Source organism: Thermomyces dupontii (assembly GCF_041956625.1).
Source record: "Thermomyces dupontii strain NRRL 2155 unplaced genomic scaffold VTN31scaffold_4, whole genome shotgun sequence".
Classification (NCBI taxonomy): domain Eukaryota; kingdom Fungi; phylum Ascomycota; class Eurotiomycetes; order Eurotiales; family Trichocomaceae; genus Thermomyces; species Thermomyces dupontii.
In genome coordinates this window covers 33,870-53,679 of record NW_027192310.1, presented here as the reverse complement: position 1 = coordinate 53,679, position 19,810 = coordinate 33,870, and the positions used below count along the sequence as shown (strand labels likewise).

Below are 19,810 nucleotides of genomic sequence, written 5' to 3'. Positions count from 1 at the left end.
GTTACCGACAGTACTATCTAAGACATACTGCGCTGTCTCTGCAATCCGGCTGGTCTCTACCGTGTTGGGATCACGACTGTTGCTTCCGTTGTTGGTCATGCTGGATGCTTTTATAGGTATCTGATCCAGTCGTTAACCTCCTGCGGAATGGCAATCAATGTCTGATCATGGTCAGCTGCAGAGAACGTGTCGAGTTTCCTACGAATTATGCATTCAGATTTGCTGCCGGATAATGACGTCATTTGGAATCCCTAGTTAGAACTGACCAAAGCAGCATTCCAGGCTAATTCCAGGCTGGGCATGGGATCTTGCTGCAAATTGTTGGAAGAAACCCTCTGTGGGTGCCAGGCGTCACTGCACCAGGCTACCCGGCTCAAGGTCTTCGTGTTTTACCTTCCTGTACGGGTTACTCGTACATACTATAATGTGATTTCATAACGGGATTTCAAGAATCACGAGAATCGCAGACGTTCTTAGTTCATACAGCATTTCTGGTCCTGGAATTTTGGCAGATCGCCCGATAACTAGAGTCTGCCGTTCTGAGCGCATCTCTCATCAATCAGGACTCTTTTTGAACTACAGAACAGACGACTAAATCTTGTCAATAATGGCTTTCGATTGCAGGGAAGAGATTGGAGATTGTCCTTCAACGCCCATCACGGCTCGATGAGAAAGACGGATCATTGGCCTCTGCTGCGCACTAGAAAATGAACCAGGGAATGGACGGACAATGTAATGAGGCAATAGACAGTCGGAGAACTCAATGTTTGCAGCAATCGGAGAAATTGCAGCCCATGTCAGTGAGCACCATTGTCCAAAAGCAGTTGCCTAATCTCCTCGTGTCAGGCATCAATAGCAGCTTGAAGAGCATTTCCGTACTGCCCACCTTGTGCAATGACATCAGCACCTCTGGCCAACAGGAGCTGTACTATCTCCGTGTGGCCTCCATGACAAGCAGCCTGAAGGGCGTTTCTGTAGTATCCACCTTGCCTGTTGACCTCAGCGCCGCTCTCCAGCAAGAGCTGCACAATCTCCTCGTTGCCGGCCACACAAGCAGCTTGGAGAGCATTACTGAATTCTTCATCACCTTGTGCATTCACATCAACGCCCCTCTCCAACAGAACCTCCACTATCTCCCTGCAACCTCGGCATGAAGCTACCGAGAGGGCATTGGCACATTGGCTGCTTTGTGCATTGACTTCAGCACCTCTCGCTACCAGGATCTGCACTACCTCCGCGTGGCCTTCATGACAAGCAGCCTGGAGAGCATTTCTGTGGTATCCACCTTCTGCTTTGACATCGGCGCCTCTCTCCAAAAACACTTGGACCACTTTCTTGTGGCCGCCATCAGATGCAGCCTGAAGAGCAGTGCCATAGTGGTCACACTGGGCATTGACATCAGCCCCTCTCTCCAGTAACACCCGGACCACTCCCTCATTGCCCCCATGAGACGCAGCTTGAAGAGCGTTGCCGTAATGGCCACACTGGGCATTGACATCAGCGCCTCTCTCCAGTAATACCTGGACCACCTCCTTGTTGCCGTTAGCAGAGGCATTCTGCAGAGCATTGCCATAGAGGCCACATTGTGCATTGACATGAGCCCCTCCCTGTAGCAGCAGTTCCACGATCCCCTTGTGGCCCTGATCAGATGCAGCCCGGAGAGCATTGTCATACAAGCCACCTTTTGCATTGACATCAGCTCCTCCCTGTAGCAGAAGCTGGACGATCTTCTTGTGACCGCCCCAAGACGCAGCCTGGAGCGCATGCCCAAGGATACCACCTTCTGCGTTGACATCAACATCTTCTTTCAACAGTAGTTCTACCGTGCGTTGGAGGCCGGCTAGTGATGCGTAATACACTGGAGCTGCCAACGGTGGTCGATCATTTAGACAAAAAGAAACCACATCAAAGTCATAAAGATTGCCCCAGACTCTGTACGCTCGGTCTCGATGGAGGAAGAAATCCAAGACCCTTTCCTGCACATCCTTCTCAATCTCGACCGGCTTCGCGTGGTCCATCCAGTATTGTGCAGAGTACCGCGCCAAGGGGAACCTTGCCTGGATTTCTGAAACTGGAACCTGGTCATCCAGATAGGACAGGTATTCCAGACACATCTTCAGCATCCTAACCTGTGATTCGGACATGTTCAACCGACCCTGCCATTTGCCTTTCCTTTCCCGATGAGTACGGAATTCCCTCGCCGTTTAATGGATGAATGACAGCTTTGACTCATGCACGCTGACAAAGAGTCCAGAGATTTTTGACCGTGTTTTTGAAATTCTCTCTCGGCCACATACTAGACTCCAAGGCAGCAGGGGAATCGAATCCTCTCTTCTTCAACGCTAGCGCCAGAGCCGCATTCGCTTCATCGAGGGTCAATGGACGTGCAGCAACCAGAACAATCTGGAGAAGAGTTTCCGTATGAAGCTCATTCTTGCTTCTCTCCAAAATCCTCTCGTATGCCTGTGATACCTCGGAAGGCAGACCAGACAGAAGTGTTTCCAAATCCGACACTCTGCCATACTCACTTGGGCTTTTCTCGATGATGTCAAACGTGAGTGCAGCCACAGGTATGTGCGATGCTCCATGCTCTTCAACTTCTCTGCAATCTTTCGACGGTCGTCCTCCCCAAAATCACACGCGATCTCGTCCACTCTAGCATCAATGACTAGATTGATCTCCTTGCTGATCTGGTTCGACTTGTCGTCGCTGTCAAACGGAATATAGGTCATGATGCGGGAAAATCTGTTGAACGCCGCCACCAGATCATCGTATGGACGACTGGTGATCAGGAACTTGACCCTTGGCCGTGGACGAGACGCCCTCGACTGCTGTTGGTAAAACTCTCGGAGTTTATTGATGAGCTACTGCCTGCTATCGTGATGACATTCATCCAGCGCATCGAGAGCGCAGACAACTTCTCCAGCATCTGGAGACTTGACACAATTCACGAGTATTCGCCACAGCTCTGACAAATTATCTGTTAGACGCTTGCCGTAATTCTTGTGACTGGGAAGTGCATGTTGAATCAAGCCACTTGTAGGTGTGTTGGGAATGAGCTGATGGAGTATCGCACACAAAGCTTTAGGCGCATACATGCGTTCATCATCTCCGTCCTTGAAGAAGAAATAGCATATCGTCGACGTTGCGACATTCGTTGTTAGACGGCGTTCGTCAATCAACGCCCGCGACAGGACTGATTTCCCGCAGCCAGGGCCAGCTGAGACCCAGAGAATGCCAGAATCGCTGCTCCTCCACTCGAGGAATCGGTCGTCTTGGAGAAACCATTCGCATGTTCCTGGTACCCTTGGCGGGTTAAAGTCCTTGTAACCTTCATAATCGGCAGCCAAATCCTGCAAAAGAGCTCTCAGCTTTTGGTCATCACTGAGCCTCTGGGTCTCTCTCCGACTCTCTTTCCAAAATCACACGAATCTCATCTAGGATGATTTGCGACTCCTGCATCTTTTGTAGCTCCATATCCCTGCTCTTCCGAACCTCCTCTACTTCGAGTGGAGAGATGTAGCCACTTACCGCTCACTCAGGCTCTCTACCTCGGCTGATTTCCCATCCCAGTCGTTCCAACTAGCAACATTCTACCACGCCCTTGAGAGTTGGGCTTTGGAGAGATGACAAGTAACTCGAGCCTGGTACTCAAGTATATGCGAGTAGAGCTTGATGACTGGTTCTAAGAGCTCTTAATACGCTTGTCGCCGCGAGGGCTGTAGATATGTCTTTTCAACGATTTGCCAGTACACCTGGACATCACAAATCAAATTGAGACCCTTCAGCATGGACTCATTTGCTGCCACACCGCTATCGAGGAGCTGCAAATAGTCAACATTTGGTATGATGTATATCAACACTTACGTACTTGGGTGAACCTACCAGGAGAACCAGGGAAACACCGGACCATGCCAATGCTGCAAACGGCTGAGAGCTGACAGCAGCTGAGACTATGGAATCGGACCAGATAAGAAACTTGACTAGCCTCTCTGCTTGTTCTCGAACCCTAACATCCTTTCCCAGAAGGGAGACTCGCCATTGCTTCTTGTCGCGATCGTCCAGGAGTCGAGTTACGATTGACTGGACTGATCTTGGCGATAAAGGGTCGGGATCGTCCTGCAGTGACGCCAAATGCTTCGCAAAGTCGCCTGCCAGGTTGGGCTCCCGGCCCTGCAGAATTTCAAAAGCCCGGGCCCAAAGATCAAAAAGTTGTCCTTGGGCCGAGGAAGGGAGGTTTCCGCAGTGCTTTGTTGTAGGGTGGAGTTTGGTGAGGAGAAAGGGTTATTTGAGATAGACGAAGTAGAGGCAGCCTGCCCTGGAGAGCTCTGAGAGGCGGTTCCTATGGTGGAAACGTGAGCATGGCGAGGAGCAGATGCTGTCGACGTTTAAGAAGTCGCAGGAGCAACATCCTTGCACTCGGCGGCTACAGCCTTTTTAGTTTTCCTTCCCAGTCTGAATATGGGAAGGAGAGGCATGATTTGACACAATCTGAGTGCTGAAACACCAACTACCTGCGTTATCCTGGGACTGGTGTGTTGAAGAAAAGACTAGATAGTGGTGAGAACCTTGAAGTTGTCGTAGCAATCGTAGCTCAGGACGCCTGCAGCTGAATGAGAGACTAGTGGAGCGCCCAAGCCCAGGGCCAGCGGAGGTGGTAAACTCGATCAATCATCATCAGCCATAACGTTCAAGTCGTAGCACCGCAGTCGCCATTACTTTTAGTGTACACTGAAATCGCAGAGGGTTGATTAATCGTACAACGGTGCATCTGATAGGTTACAGTTGAGGAGAACTTTGCAGTGCTTCAGCAAGGATCTGCATTGCCAGAGGGCGTGATAGAGCGCCGAGTCTCCAATAAGGTATGTACCAAGGTAGGCAGATGCTAGTCATAGACAGTAGATCAAGGATTCTGCGATTAATTAAAAAGCGCAATGATTCTGGGTGCCAAATCGAATGCCAGTAGAGTAGTCGCCTTGAAACCGGATCGACTGAGATGAAAGTGTGAACGTACTTAGAGGTCGATACTTATGGACCCAAACCGATAGATGATAAACAACAGCCCCACCATTCAATCAACTCTCTCCAAACTGATTGTAAATTCGACACGAGAGAGACCTCGAAGGGCCGAAAGCCACGAAAATACAAACATCTCACAATGCCAATCCCAATAACAATCCTAACGGGTTTCCTAGGGGCCGGGAAAACGACCCTTCTACTCAACCTACTGCCCCAACTCCCCCCCACCTACAAACTAGCCCTGCTCAAGAACGAATTCGGCGACGTCGCTGTCGATTCCCAGCTCGCCTCGGGGTCAGCGATTTCTGGCGTCCGGGAACTCCTCAATGGGTGCATATGCTGCAATCTCGTCGGGCAGCTCGGTGATGCCCTGGCCCAGCTCCGAGACGAAGTCAAGCCGGATCGGATCGTGATCGAGACCAGCGGAAGCGCATTTCCGGCAACCTTGGTCATGGAGGTGAAGCGGATAGCACAGGAGCAGAAAGAGAAGAAGGAGAAGAATGCATCCAATGGTGTTGATAATGATGATGACTCCTTTGTGTTGGACGGGGTGATCAGCGTGATTGACGTGGAAAACTGGACGGGCTACGAGGACACGAGCTACACAGCCAAGATGCAGGCACGGTATACGGACCTGATCATCTTCAACAAATGGGAGCTGTGTCCCGAGGAGCGATTCGAGGTCTGCTTGGACCGGCTGGGAGATTTAGAACTGGATCCGCCGACGCCATGGGTCAAGTCCGACCGCGGGAGGGTGGACAAGGACGTGCTGCTGGGCATCGACGGCGCGTTGGTGGCTAAGGCTGGCGGCAACGACGATATCTCAGCGGCTCTGAGTCACCATGCGCACGACCATGATGGCCACGACAGCAATCACCAGTCGGAAGTCGAGGTCTTGTCCGTCACGTTGCGGCAAAACGCACCGCCAACAGACGACAACGACGCGGGGGTGACCCATGCCATCGATGTTCCGGCCTTCGAAACCCTGCTTGGCTCCGCGTCCAAGGAGGAGGTGTACCGCATCAAGGGCGTGATCCTCGTCTCTGCGCAGGACACCGCGCCGCAGGGTTCGGACCCCACGTTTCCTACCCCGACCTACCCGGCCATGGATGCCAGGAGCCGGCCATATATCCTCAACTGGGCCTTTGGTCGTTGGACTTTCACGCCGGCGCCGTCCATGGAAAATGGTACAGACGTGCCCCTTGCCAGACTCACACTCATCCTCGCCCGCGGCGAGTCTGCAAAGTGGAAAAAGAAGTTGGAATCGAGCGGATTCCTCCGCGCTCAACGTGGATCCGCGGATCTCACAGTGCAGAGTCCCGTCTAACCGTGGATCTCCCCCTTTCAGTCATGTATAGACCTTACTAAGCATTCTGGCATAGACAAGACCCATTAGATACCCCGAAAAAACGACTGATGTATTAGATCTAAATCTAGTACTCTGTTCGAAAACCAAGGAAGTGTCTATAGTCAATAAAATGTGCAAACTTTTCTAGACACCGGTCGTCAGTCGAGCGACGAGCGCTCGACTCCCTCCCCACTTCACAGCATCACACATCGACCAGGTGACTTTCAGATCCACTATATAAAAACGAGAAAAATCAAAACAATAAGCCAACAACAAAACCTGGGAGTCCATTGTCTCAATGCTCCAGGAGAGCCGACGCGCCGGCCTCGCTCGAGATGTAGATCACGTCGTGATTGTCCGGGAATCCGTTGAACTGGGTGGCGCTGCAACGCGTATAGGCGCCCATGTTCTCAAAGTACAGCCAGTCGCCGACATCGACCAGACCAGGAAGCGTGATCCGCTGGCTGATCACGTCGATGCCATCGCAGGTCGGGCCCCAGATGCTGTAGTCGATGCCCCGGGACTCGGACGAGCCATCAGACGAATTACCGTCATCGGAACTGGTCAGGATCTGCGCCACCGGGTGTTGATGGTCGAAGATAATGTTCGAGAAGCTGCCATACACCCCGTCATTCAGGTAGAGCATGTACGCGTTGCGCGACGGGTCAGCTGGATCACGGACCGCACGCCGCGCAATCACGTTCGCCGCTAGAGTGAACGCGCTGGCCACGTAGTAGCGGCCCGGCTCCGCGATGATGCGGATGTGCGGGGGGAAGTACACATCGACGGCGTTGCTCACAACGGCAGCGAACTTCTCGAACGTCTCGTCGCAGAACCCGCCACCAACGTCTAGGGTGTGCAAATCGAAGCCCACCTCCGCGGCCTGGTCGAACACGTAGCGGGCATCCTGCACCGCCTTGAGGAAGGCGTTGGGGTCCTCCGCACCGGAGCCGACATGGAAACTGACACCGACAACTTTGAGTTCCAGTTCTCGGGCCAGTTCCAGCAGCTGGCGCGCCACCTCGAGCGAGGCACCGAACTTCATGCTCAGCCTGCAAAGGCTGTCCGAGTCATCGGTCAGGATGCGCAGATAGAGTTCGGCGTCCGGAAAGTCGGCCTTGATCTTGTAGAGCTCATCCGCGTTGTCAAATGTCATTTGCTTGACGCCCTTCTCAGCCGCATAGCGCAGATAGGATCTAGTCTTGCAGGGCTGTGCGTAAATGATGCGGCTGGGATCAACACCCATCTTGAGGACGAGATCGATCTCCGCTTTGGACGCGCAGTCAAACCCATTGCCGAGTTTCGCCATCAGACGAAGGATTTGCGGATCGGGGTTGCACTTGACAGCTAAGTCCACAAGTCAGTCATCAGAACGACGAGAAGACCAGGTAGGCAGGGTGGGGTAGCTGCTCACCATAGAACGGCTTGACCCGGCTCATGTTGAGCTTCCAGCGGAGGTGCTGCCGATACACCTCGCCCAAGTCCGCCACGTAAAAGGCATCCTCCTCCCCTGGTTCGCAGGTAGCCACATCGATGTCCGCTACGCGCTTCCTCAACACATCGAGAACCAATTGCTTCGCAGCCGCACTGGCACGCGGCAGCGACACAGCGTTCACTCCATGGTCGGTGTCGAGGGTAAGTTTCGGATCTTTCGGACTGTGATAGAAGTTGTCATTCACGCAGATGTCCTCGGTGGTGATAACCGAAGGTGCCATAACCATGCGGCTTTGGACGGCAGAGAGGCCAACGACACGCAAAAGTCAAGACACGAACGGAATCACAACAAGGACAAGTCCACAGGCGCTAGGGCGGACGAAGCGAATCACTACCAAAATTGTTCGATGGGCTGACCCTCCTAGATCCTTCCTCTGAAAGAGGAAGAACCGTCAGAGTGACCCTATGCGGCAGCTCAAAGGGTGAAGAAAAACCAGGGAACGAAGTCAGGGGAGGAAGAGCGCTAGTAAGCGACGAAAACCCGTTGACCGTCGTCAGCAGGAGGCGGAATGTTGTTGAGAGTGTGACGAAGTCGGGCGTGCGGGACAATTTGAAGAAGACCGGAGTCTGCGGCGGGCGCCGTGGTGGAGAGAACGCCCTTGGGGATTCCAAAGGCGTTAGCGACGCAAGAAAATTGGGCGAATCACACCTGAGGGACGCTGGACTTGGTCAGCGAGGGATTTCGGAATTAATGCAGAGTCGACGAGAGAGTGTCAAAGGATTTTTTGCGGGGGGTGAGGCAGCTTTTAAAAAAAAAAAAAAAGGTTGGATAGTGTGTGCGGGAATTTGGCCGGGCTTAAGGTACTACCTAAGGCCAGACCGAAACACCCGCCAAATCAGAGTGATTTGTGATTCAGGGAAATGCCAAACACGAAAGATAAGAAGATTCGGCACATACCTGGTTAAGAGACGCTGCAGAGACCGTTCCGTGAGAGGTCAGGGAGGTGGATGAGAGGGACTTTAAAACAAAAACATTGATCTCGGTTCACCAGCTGACCAGAGGGGTTCTCAGTGTGGTATAAAAAAAAAAAAAAAACCCTAAATTGCCCAGAGGGGTCCAGCCAATAAAACGCGGGCTATTTAGGAACAGCCAGCCATATAGCCGACACAATAATCACTGGAACCTGCTGTTCCGCCACTCCAAGGCACCTTCTGTTGCATCGTCCTCAGAACTTTATCAGAGTTTCCTTGATTCATGCATCGTCTTCGGAGAGTTTACTGCGTGAGTCATCGAATACAGGCATACGAATTAATGCACATAGTTCCACTTCATCTCAGCATCATCTTTGCGACGGCTATGCGCGCAGGGACACCTGTAGCACTAGCAGTTCGAAACTTGGGCAACAGTTACATGTACGGGGTATGCGACTAGAGCTAGAAACAGCTCCAGGCCCGACGACAGCCTGACTGCGGGATTAACCAGGATAAACAACTATTGATAAGATTATGCCGACCCCCTTGTCCTCCACATGCTCTGTGACTCCTGACTGGTCATGCTGCGGCATCACCTGCAGGAATTGTACCGATCAGGCACTTTCCGTTCATCCAACACGCCCCTCAGCCAGCCTTTTAGCTGTGACCCTCCAAAAGCAAATGACAGTTCATGCATCAGCTTATACGGATGCACGTCGGAATGTGTAGATCTCAATAGATTCCTTGGCATAGGCCGTCGGCAGTTGAACTCGGTGCTCTTCAAGCACGACAAAGTTGGCGTCACACATCAGATCAAAGAAAATGGCCTCACTGTCGTGACGCCGCTTCGCAGCCACTAAAATAAGAGCCCCCGGTGAGCGCCGCGTCAAGTCGTTCAGCACTCGAACGAGCAATGGCAGGCTGTCAACGTTGTAGGTACAGTCCGAGGCAAGAACCAGGTCCGTAGGCTGGTCAAGTTGATTGGACAGAGGACCTTGGTTCCAATCGAGAACTTCGAAGCTGGCGGTCGAGCCCCGGGCCAGATGGGCCTGTTCAATATTGCGCATGACGAATTCTTCCGCTTCAGCAAGGTCCGTGAGTGTGACGGCACATTGGGGCAGCATTTGAGCAAGCGCAATCCCAACAATGCCACAACCACATCCCAGTTCGATGGCGCGCAGTGCCTGTCTGCCGGGATGCAGTAATAGCTTGCTCAGATGGCCCATTGCTGATTTCTGCTCATTGTCGTCAAAGATAGCTCGCTGTAGAAAGAGCACAGTAGCAAGGGCGGCATCCCTGGCATGGTCAGCATTCGACAGTCCAACTTTTTCAATGCGTCGATCAAACAGACCAGATGTGTCGCGCGAAATCATCTCCGGTTTCTTCCCAAATGCGGAGTTGAATGTCTCGACATAGCTGAAACCGCCGTTCTATGAGCTTGTCCGCCGGTGTTGTGGAGGACGCAGCAAATGCAGCACTCCATCCGGAAATGACCACAGGGGTGGATTCAAAATTATCCAACTTGTCGCAATGGGAATATTCTACATCAGAAGATCCAATGGATAACTGAAGCTTGGTGCTGGTCGAGACGCGGCGGAATGGGCCCAGATTCAGTGGAAGCTCCCTCCTCCCGGCCTGCCATCGGCACGAAGTCTGATGCAGAACAGAGAGTTCCGTGGCATCAAGCAACCTCACTTGCAGAGAGGCATCGTCGGCAAGAAAGTCGTCCCCAAGATCAGTGGTAATGGAGATCAAAGCTGACACTGAAAACAACCCGCCTTTTTGAATTTGTGCCTTGGGTGTTTTGAGAAAGCGCACGTAATACACCATTGTCCATCAGAACTTAAGGTTTAACACACAACACTGGATGATGGATGAACAACGATGTACATTGTGAGTTGGTGTGAGAGCCGACTCTTGATCACTCTTTGGACCAAACAGTGACCGAGGTTTTTAGCTTGGTTCCTTGGCCATTTTATCCATCAGCTGGGAAAGGTACTAACTGTACTGTGAGTTGCCTTCTCGGCTCGGCGAACTCAATTGAACAGCAAACCCTACTACTATTAAGTACTTCTTCTTGCAAGGCATGGTCGTGTTCTTCTTCCGATATCCTCGACTAACTCTGCGTTCACACTCCGTGCACCTCGATGAATTGTAAGTCCAATCGCAAAAAAAAAAAAAAAAAAAAACTTTAAAAAAAAAACATAATCACGCAGAACTGCTTCAAGCTTCGAGCTGCGGCATGCTAAAGCCCTCCATCCGTTCACTTTCCCAGCCCCGACGATGTATGATATGGAGAATGGAATACCTCCTGTACGAGTACTCCGTACGCCTTTTTACAATCAACGCTTGCATTGCATGCTTGGCAGTTGGCAAGCAAATGACATACTGATTTCAGTACTCCGTAGTTGTGTGCAATTGAGATCCGTTCATCAGTTTCTTGTAGGATTGATCTACATCTTGTATGTCACTTGTTGAAACGCAACAAAAGGCATTTGGTCGAAGGACCACAGTGAGGATTGCTTGATTCTTTCTCTTTTGATAAGTCCTGATTCAATGGTGGTAGGCTACTTATCATGATCTCAAGGTTCACAATCACTCCCAAGTTGATTGTGCTGAAGAACAGAGAATGGCCCAGGAAACCCCTCCGCTCATGCCGCCCAACATGGAGTGCGCACCATTCGCCTGCCGATAGGAGGAAAGCATACAATCTAGAGCTTGTTGGCATGAAATCGATTATGAACGGTACCAAGCCAGTTGTCAACAGGTGAACTGCCAGAAAACAGGTTACTTGGAGGCAACGGCGACTATTCTTCAGTCTTCACATGGTGCTGACTAATCAACCCAAGCCCTTCCGTCATCGCAGCCTCAGCGCCAGATTTCCAGCCACATGAATGAATCGAGCAAGGACGAGGTAATAGATGCAGGCCATCTCATGACGAGCAGAGCGGACGGCACGCAGGACAAGCGGTGAAGATGATTCGCACCAATGATCCGCGCATACGCCGACGAATTGATCAGCTTTCCCAGAACCTCCAGTCCGCCAACGAGACGGCGCAAGAGGGTGTCTACCACTTCTCGCAGGCATATCTGAATCCTTGTTTCACGTCAATCGGAAATTGTGTACGCGCATGTACTGCGCCATGCTTTCCAAGTCGCGAGGAAGTTCTCCGTCGACGTCGACGTCGCAGCCGCGCCGAATTCAGCTTTGACTTCTACGATGACTGGGACAATGACGACTCGGGAGACAGCCTGCTGGGATGGAGTCATGGCGAGCTCGACCGCTTACTCGCTGGCAGTGGGGAGGTGCGGAATACGGCCGAGCAACCTCGACGGCAGCGGAAGATGAGCTACGGTGCGGCTCGCATGCGGCGAAGATCCACATTGCCCGACCAGAGGGACGATCCGACAGTAATTCCAAAGTCGTCACTGATCGGGTTTCTTGAGCGTTTTCCATGGATCGGCCCTCGCGTCATCAAGTATCGGCCCTCGGCCGCAGACTTGCAGGAACGTCCCGGACGGTTAACTCGGCATGAATACGAACAAGGCGATGGACTTGAGAATCAGCCTCTTATGGAAGCTGCAGAAGAAATTGATGAATCTACGCGACGGAACAAGGGCAAGACACACCAACGCGTTCGAAGTACAACTCAATCATCCAATGATACCTCTAACTCCCTAAGCTCGCGAGGAGATCTAATATTGAGCGATTATGACGACGAGGATGCGGTTCCTTTGGATGATGAGTTTGCAGATGCCTTGACGCGTCGAGCTACATCGGATGATCAATTAACTCGGTCAGGAGATTCCAGACGGACGTCATCACAGAGTACGAATCTGAGTCAGCGCGAAAATAAATCAAAGTCACCAGATACATCTGACATAGAGAGTCTGCGCCGAGAAAATGAGGCCTCGATAGCGGAAATGATCAAGGAAGAGGAGGCGGTGCGAATCGAAGAGGAGCGCGAGATAGAGCGCAAGCGACAAGCGGCGCGACAGTTGGCCGCTAGCCGAGGACTGGATGGACAGGTATATCCGAAAACACATCTTGAATTGATACATTGACTGACAATTTGCAGACTCCCCGACCGCCATCGGCTACATCAACCTCTGACGGGCATTATGATCAAAGGCCTGATGGGGTCACACAAGAAGGGACCGAACCATTCCCTTCTCTCCCAAGGACACCAACTTCGGTACGCTCTGCATCCTTGTCCTCTCTGAAGAATTCAAGAGGAGAGACAACGGATCAAACCAAGCCAAACGGATGATTTTGAGTCTTAGTAATAGGCGATTTTGACAGTAACCGTGTAACGAACCCAGTAATACTCATTAATGAGGACTGCTTGTATATAGCTCACGAAGAAACGAACATGATTTATTGACTGCTTTGCAGTTCTTATCTCTGTCACGATGGATTTGATTTTGAAGCATCTCAACCTACTAGTCAAATCCAATCAGGAAAGCAGTTCATTGCGTGAATCTGGCTAGAATTCATTCCGGGAAAGCCGGTGCTTGTGTCCTGTCGTTAATTCTATCGTCGAGTAGTACAAAGAGCTGGCGCAGAGGAGTAAGACAGGTACCTCTAGGTACAAACTATCTCGTGCTTGATGGGTAGGGTTAATCGTCCGGTTAAGCCAGTTTGCCTCAACCAAAGAGCTTTGACCAGTTGACATTTAGCTACAGTACGGAGTACAAACTGGCTCGATTCCTAATGACAGTTGGCTTACGAGACCAGCACGTTAGGTACTAGACCGTTTCCTGCCTGAGGCAGCAACACCTCACCCAAGTCCCCGCCAGAGGGTCAGTGGGGCCCTCGGCCTCTTTGTCGAGATCTGAGAGCTTCAAGTGTTTGGGTTGATGATCCATTCACATCGTCAGGCATTGGAACACTGCCGATCAGACTTGAAAGGAAAAACTCCAAGAGCTTGCTAGCATCATCTCGCCATCTCAACCATCAAGTCGTCTATTACCAATCCTACGAGGCTTTCACACAAGTCAAGCCCGACGCCGCAGTCTCTAAAATCTCCAACTCAGCATGGCCGAGAACAAATATTCCTCGTCCCCGGACTGGGTAGACATAACACCTATTCCCCTGGATGATGGCAGTAAAGACGGCGAGGGTCCGGCGCCGTTGGCCAGCATCGCATATCCATCTGCATACGCCGAGGCCACGGCCTACCTTCGAGCAGTCATGGCCAAGAACGAGATGTCCGAGAGAGCTTTAAAACTGACTACAGACGTGATCATGATGAATCCGGCGCACTATACGGTGTGGTATGTTGACTTCTGTCCAGTCAACGTGTTCTCGTCTGACTTGGTTCCTCCAGGCTCTATCGGGCCAAAATTCTGTTTGCGCTCGGTAAAAACCTCTCAGAGGAACTTGCATGGTTGAACAAAGTGTCATTGAAGTTTTTGAAGAATTATCAAATATGGTACGTCGGCAATATAACTCTGTCAATCAATGCTAAGTGGGTTTGCAGGCACCATCGTCAAGTCCTCATGTCAAACAGGGCTGCATTTCCAACGCTCCCTCCCCAGGAATTAGACTTTCTGATGGAGATGTTTGCTGAGGATGCGAAAAACTATCACGTGTGGACCTATCGTCACTGGCTTGTTCGCCATTTCAACCTGTGGGACGACCCGCGTGAGATCAGGGATGTTGATCACTTGATCAATCAAGATGTACGCAACAACTCTGCCTGGAGTCATCGATATCTCCTTCGATTCGCACCCCGGGAAGGTCCCGATGCCGGAATGGCAAATAGTGGAATTCCCGGAGAGACCAAGGGGCGCCTCGATATTGTCGACGAGGAGCTCGTCGATACGGAATTGGAATATGCGAAGACTAAGATTCTTCTTGCACCTGAGAATCGTAGCCCGTGGCTGTATGCTCGAGGTGTATTGCGGGCTGCCGGCCGGCCGCTCTCAGACTGGAAGGAGTTTGCAAGCCAATTTGTGTCCGTGTCAGAGTCGGGCACGGATGTCGAGGTGAAGAGCAGTCTAGCCCTCGAATGGTTGGCTGATGTCTACAGTGAAGAGGCAGAAAAACAAGGGCAAGCGGTCACCGAGGCCGTCAAAATGCTCACATTGCTCAAGGAAAAGTACGATCCTATTCGTCGGAACTACTGGGATTACAAGATTCGACAGATAAGCAGTGCTTTTGCGTCTGCTTAGATGGTACAACTTGTGCACAATGCTCGTTCAGCCCTCCGGTGCTGTCCATTGACTGACTCGCGACGGTGGTCTGCCTCATTTGTATAACAATCGACCATGATAATGAATGATGCTGTACATGATATCAAAACCAGTGGGCATCTCTATCCACCGGAAGACACTCTAACCAAATGCGAGGTCCTATCCTGGTCTAGTTCCCGCTCATACCGCTCATTCCCATCCCTGGTTCAGTTTCTCTTTCCATTCTGCTGCCATGCCCGTGGTGACATTACTTCCTCCACAAACGATGATCACAACCCGACTATCAGGGGTCAGATCTGGGATGGCTTCCTTCAGCCGAGAGAGCTGCTTCCTCGAAACGATCTCGTATTCTTCTTCGGAGCCGAGGGCACTGTCTGCGGATGCGGAGGTGGATACATGCCCATTCGCCTTGCAGTGATCCACTGTCTGATCATCCGCGTAGCCTTCATCCGCATGTGAGGAAATCATCTTCCTCTTCGTTCCCCGCGGTTTGGGAGTATCACCGACCACAGCCTCGATGCAAACACCGCAAGCCAGCTCCACAAGTATCCGTTCGTCATCGGCAAGCCTCAAACACCCTCGGGCAGCTTGAGCATCGGAGAGCGTCACGCTGTGAATGGCAATGCCGGGAGGCGGCGACATGCAGTAATCGAAGGTGCGCTGCGAAACCCGCACACAGGCCAACGACACAGCCATCGATTGAACTTTGGGGAGCGTGACGAGGGTATTCTGCTGCAATGCCAGGGCCAGTGAGGCAGTGCCGTCCGTCTCCACGGCCAGAATGTGAATGTTCTTCCTAGGCGACACCGATTTTCGCCTCCGCTCTATCCCTTGGATGAGTCCGTTCATCAATCCACCACCTCCAACACTGCAGACAATTGCATCGACCGGCAGCTCGCCATCACTCTTGTGTCGAACTTCGTGTTCGTTATCTTGGTCATTATCCCATGGTGGTAGTTGTTCTGCCAGCTCATCAACAATGGTACTATTTCCTTCCCAGATCGCCTCGTGGTCGAATGGGTGCAATGCTATCCGAACAACGTCGTCCTCAGCTCCCGTATTTTCAGCCATGAGAACCCCGCGCATATACTCGCCGGCCGCGGCAATGGTCTCCCCATACTGCACCACCTGGGTGGCCCCCGCAGCACGAATCTTACGAACCATCAACGGCGAGGACGTCACCGGCAAGACCACTGTGCAAGGATAGCCCAGTGATCGAGCAGCGCAGACAGCGGCCAGCCCGGCATTACCCCCGGAGTTGATATAGAAATGTAGTCGACGGTTTGCGTTGGCTGGGTTGGCGATGTGATGCAGAATCAAGGAGCCCATTGCCCTAGTTAGTCGGAGTCAGTCTGGGATTTTTTTTTTCTGTCACCTTCCCAAGAAGGTATCCTTACCGTGACTTGAACGAGCCACCGGGCTGAAGGTTCTCAAGTTTCAGGAAGATACGGCTGTGGATCAGTCTCAGCATCGACGCACATACAGTCAACCATCCCAAAAGGGAACTGGGCATACCATCCTGCAGCTTCCGACAGGGCTGCGGACTCAATCAACGGCGTCTTAACCCATGGCCGTTTCGTCTTGTTTCCACCCTTTGAGGAGGATGAGTTCGACTTGGTCTGAGTGTGTGTGAGGACAGCCATGGCATTTGCCACCAGAACAGAGGAGAATGACTAGATGAATCCCGTTCCCTTCGAGAAAAGAATGATCCGAGATGGGAAGTATTGTCAACTAAACACCATCCACACGCGCTTATTAGGGTCGAAGAAGAACGAGGAGAACGAGAAGCCAAACAAGCAGTCCAAACAGAAGCACAAGTTAAGACCTTTGTCAATCAAGTTCCTGTACACCAACAAGAACAGAATCAGAGAGAAACCCGCCTCTCTTATCTTCAAAGCACAACAGTCAAATGAAACATCAACCCCGTTGAGATCAGATACGATTTTCCCCCGGAAAACCTGTGTCACGCCTTTACTGTATTCTTCGTAGCTACTCCTACATTTGATGACATCGCCGGTCGCGTTCCTCCGCCTCTTTCTCCCTGATTCCGGGATTCTTAGCTCGTTGATTTGCGCCTATCTAATCCTCTGGAGCATCCAATCATCATCCGTGATTTATCTATCGATCGTCAAAAAGTTTCGATTTCTCCCGATCATTCATTTCGAGGCGGGCAAAGCGGAATGTTCAAAAGTCACTTGTTTTAGGGTTTGGCTCTTACGACAAGAAAACCCTTGGATGCTTTTTAGATCGGGAAATGCTGGGAATTCGGTTTTCCGCGGGAAACGTTTGGGGGGGGGTGTGCCAGTGTGGATGATTATGGGAAGATTTGGACGGTTATCAACGGATGGTGCGCTGGAGAAAGAGGGCTGGATCCATCTGCATACTATTTGGAATGTTCCATGGGTTCGATGGATGCACCCCGCATTGCTTGTTTTCGCTGGATGATTTGATGATCAAGTTCTCCGCACGAGAGCTCCGTCGGTTCCGAGCCGATGCAAGACTCCCGGGAGCCTGGACTTGGTGTAGATCAGGCGATTTGAGGTACAGCCGTACAGCTCCGACGTTCCAGAGCATGAGCCAGATGTTTACATTATTCCGTTCGTATCTATCTCTAATTTACAGTGTTGGGGGCTCACTTTTAGTCCTCTACAATCAACTTGGGGAACAGAATCTTCCAGTCGACGCCTTCCCTGGCATACGTCTGGTCTCCCCCGTACACCGCATCTCGGAACCCTCTCTTCGCCGGATCTACCCGCAACATGTCCAGGATCTCTGCGGCCTTGTCCGGCATGAATGGCTGGAGCAGGAGAGCGGTGATGCGGAAGGTCTCCATCGCGTTGTAGATGATCCGATAGGCTTGTGTGACGTCCGTTTTCTTATATTCCCATGGGGCCGTCGCATGGAAGTATTTTTGTCCCTGATGTTTGGCCAAGTCAGCTTCGCTTCGGGTCCTTCTTTGAATATAACTAGTTTGGAGAAGAAAACTGACCCGCTCGATGATCCCAATAACTTCCCGGATCGCTCCCTTGGGATTTAGATTGTCCATCTGATCGGCCACACGACTAGGCACGCCCTTGAGGAACGCCTCGAACTCAAGATCCTCTGCGGACGGTTCCGGAAGCTTGTCCTCCGCAGCTGCCCGCATGCAGGGTTCCACGTCACGGTTGACAATCCGGGGCACGCGATTAATGAAATTGCCAATCCCCGACATCAGAAGTTTCTTGTAATCCCGCACAATGAACGAATTGTCATAGTCTGAATCGTCCCCGAGCGGCCCCTGATACGTGAGGAAGAAGCGCATCGTGTCGATTCCGAACCGATCAACGGCGAAAAACGGGTTCACAACGTTTCCGGTGGACTTGGACATCTTCTCCCGATTCATCGTCCAATGGCCATGAACGAGAATGTTTCGTGGAAGCGGAAGGTCCAATGCCAACAGGAATGCCGGCCAATAGATGGCATGGAAGCTACATGGTCAGAAAGGGAAGTCATCCGTTCACGACAACGAGTACCTACCGGATGATATCTTTTCCAATGACATGGATGTCCGCTGGCCATCCGAGCTTGCTCTCCTCTCCAGGGGGGAACGGGTAACCCGCCTTGGTCAGATAGTTCACCAAAGCGTCCAACCACACGTAGACCGTCTGAGAGTCATCTCCCGGCACTCTGACACCCCAGCTGAGTCGCTCAATGGGGCGGGAGATCGAGAGGTCCGATAAGCCCGATTCCACAGACCTGACCACGGCATCCATATACGGTTTGGGTCGGATGAAATTTGGATTATCGTGATAGAATTGGAGGAGTTGGTCTTTTAACGCGGACAAACGGAAATGATAGTTCGTCTCCGATGACCACTCGACCTCCTTACCAGTTTCAACGGAAACCTGAGTCATTAGTATCGGGCTCGTGTCAATCAAGATGAAGAACATACCATGCGCTTTCTCCCCGTCGCCGGGTCCAGTGCAGACTGAACCTGCGACTGAGGGAAAAAGGTTTCGTCGCTGACTGAATACCACCCTTCGTGTTTGGATGTGTAGATGTATCCTCTGTGCTGCAGCATTTCCTATCATCAGAGTCAGGAACCGCCGTTCATATTGCCTATTTTTTCTCTTGCATACCCAGAAATATCGCACGGCGTCTTTGTGAGCCTCGTCGGTCGTCCGTATAAAATGATCATTTTTGATATTCGCCATTTTTGCCAAGTCCTACAGTTGTCAGATTAGAATCCACTTATAATGAATGTAACGCACCTGGAACGTCTTGCAATTCATGTCGCAGAACGATTGCGTATCCATCCCGGCCTCCTGGGCCGCTCTTTGAATCTGCCAAACAGCGTCGTCAGGATCATGCTCTCCACAACTCCAGCTTCGTGTTCGCGTATCCAACCTTGATTCCATGCTCGTCCGTCCCCGTGAGGAATTGCGCATCGGTGTTACCTAGGAGGAGCTGCCATCGTTTGAAGGTGTCCGCGAGGACCATCGTATAGAAGTGGCCGACATGAGGTGCTATAATCGTCGTCAGCCATTGTGAATCGAATTATTTCAGCTTCCCTCTCTTCCGCTCAATAACCATCAAATCGACCTACCCGCATTGACGTAGAAGATTGGTGTTGTGACGTAGAACGGCTTTTTCGTGTCGGCTGATGTCGCATAAGCGCGGCATTTCAGTGAAAGCCGTCGCTGTGAATTTAGAATTGAGACGCAACTTGACGAAGGGCGCGAGAGACTGCACGTTGACGCCCATGAGAGGGCGCGAGCCGGAATTCTCGTCGCTAAATTCCTCGTCATTGAGCGTTGACAGATGTTTTCTTGAAGTTGATCTTCTATCGCGAAGACCAGT

At 51.6% G+C, this 19,810-nt stretch overlaps 8 protein-coding genes across 8 annotated transcripts; 3 read left to right on the top strand and 5 right to left on the bottom strand.

Annotated features, from left to right (window-relative positions):
• Positions 1-760: 760 nt before the first annotated feature.
• On the bottom strand, positions 761-2,144 carry VTN31DRAFT_4514 (uncharacterized protein; the record flags this gene model as incomplete). Its single annotated transcript, XM_069404911.1, has 2 exons — positions 761-828; positions 887-2,144. 2 exons carry the CDS (start codon positions 2,142-2,144, stop codon positions 761-763), a joined length of 1,326 nt encoding a protein of 441 aa, XP_069260027.1.
• Positions 2,145-5,158: 3,014 nt separating this feature from the next.
• On the top strand, positions 5,159-6,346 carry VTN31DRAFT_4513 (uncharacterized protein; the record flags this gene model as incomplete). The annotated part of the gene is made up of 1 exon (XM_069404910.1): positions 5,159-6,346. One exon carries the CDS (start codon positions 5,159-5,161, stop codon positions 6,344-6,346), a length of 1,188 nt encoding a protein of 395 aa, XP_069260026.1.
• Positions 6,347-6,662: 316 nt separating this feature from the next.
• Positions 6,663-8,088, bottom strand: VTN31DRAFT_4512 (uncharacterized protein; the record flags this gene model as incomplete). Its single annotated transcript, XM_069404909.1, has 2 exons — positions 6,663-7,714; positions 7,782-8,088. The coding sequence occupies 2 exons, from the start codon at positions 8,086-8,088 to the stop codon at positions 6,663-6,665; spliced, it is 1,359 nt and encodes a 452-aa protein (XP_069260025.1).
• A 1,386-nt stretch (positions 8,089-9,474) lies between these two features.
• On the bottom strand, positions 9,475-10,603 carry VTN31DRAFT_4511 (uncharacterized protein; the record flags this gene model as incomplete). The annotated part of the gene is made up of 2 exons (XM_069404908.1): positions 9,475-10,069; positions 10,125-10,603. 2 exons carry the CDS (start codon positions 10,601-10,603, stop codon positions 9,475-9,477), a joined length of 1,074 nt encoding a protein of 357 aa, XP_069260024.1.
• Positions 10,604-11,749: 1,146 nt separating this feature from the next.
• VTN31DRAFT_4510 (uncharacterized protein) lies at positions 11,750-13,044 on the top strand (the record flags this gene model as incomplete). The annotated part of the gene is made up of 2 exons (XM_069404907.1): positions 11,750-12,802; positions 12,853-13,044. 2 exons carry the CDS (start codon positions 11,750-11,752, stop codon positions 13,042-13,044), a joined length of 1,245 nt encoding a protein of 414 aa, XP_069260023.1.
• Positions 13,045-13,811: 767 nt separating this feature from the next.
• VTN31DRAFT_4509 (uncharacterized protein) lies at positions 13,812-14,950 on the top strand (the record flags this gene model as incomplete). The annotated part of the gene is made up of 3 exons (XM_069404905.1): positions 13,812-14,050; positions 14,104-14,208; positions 14,257-14,950. The coding sequence occupies 3 exons, from the start codon at positions 13,812-13,814 to the stop codon at positions 14,948-14,950; spliced, it is 1,038 nt and encodes a 345-aa protein (XP_069260022.1).
• Positions 14,951-15,160: 210 nt separating this feature from the next.
• Positions 15,161-16,614, bottom strand: VTN31DRAFT_4508 (uncharacterized protein; the record flags this gene model as incomplete). The annotated part of the gene is made up of 3 exons (XM_069404904.1): positions 15,161-16,304; positions 16,369-16,422; positions 16,487-16,614. 3 exons carry the CDS (start codon positions 16,612-16,614, stop codon positions 15,161-15,163), a joined length of 1,326 nt encoding a protein of 441 aa, XP_069260021.1.
• A 995-nt stretch (positions 16,615-17,609) lies between these two features.
• VTN31DRAFT_4507 (uncharacterized protein) lies at positions 17,610-19,758 on the bottom strand (the record flags this gene model as incomplete). The annotated part of the gene is made up of 8 exons (XM_069404903.1): positions 17,610-17,888; positions 17,961-18,438; positions 18,488-18,855; positions 18,903-19,034; positions 19,090-19,176; positions 19,222-19,293; positions 19,358-19,476; positions 19,557-19,758. 8 exons carry the CDS (start codon positions 19,756-19,758, stop codon positions 17,610-17,612), a joined length of 1,737 nt encoding a protein of 578 aa, XP_069260020.1.
• Positions 19,759-19,810: the final 52 nt, after the last annotated feature.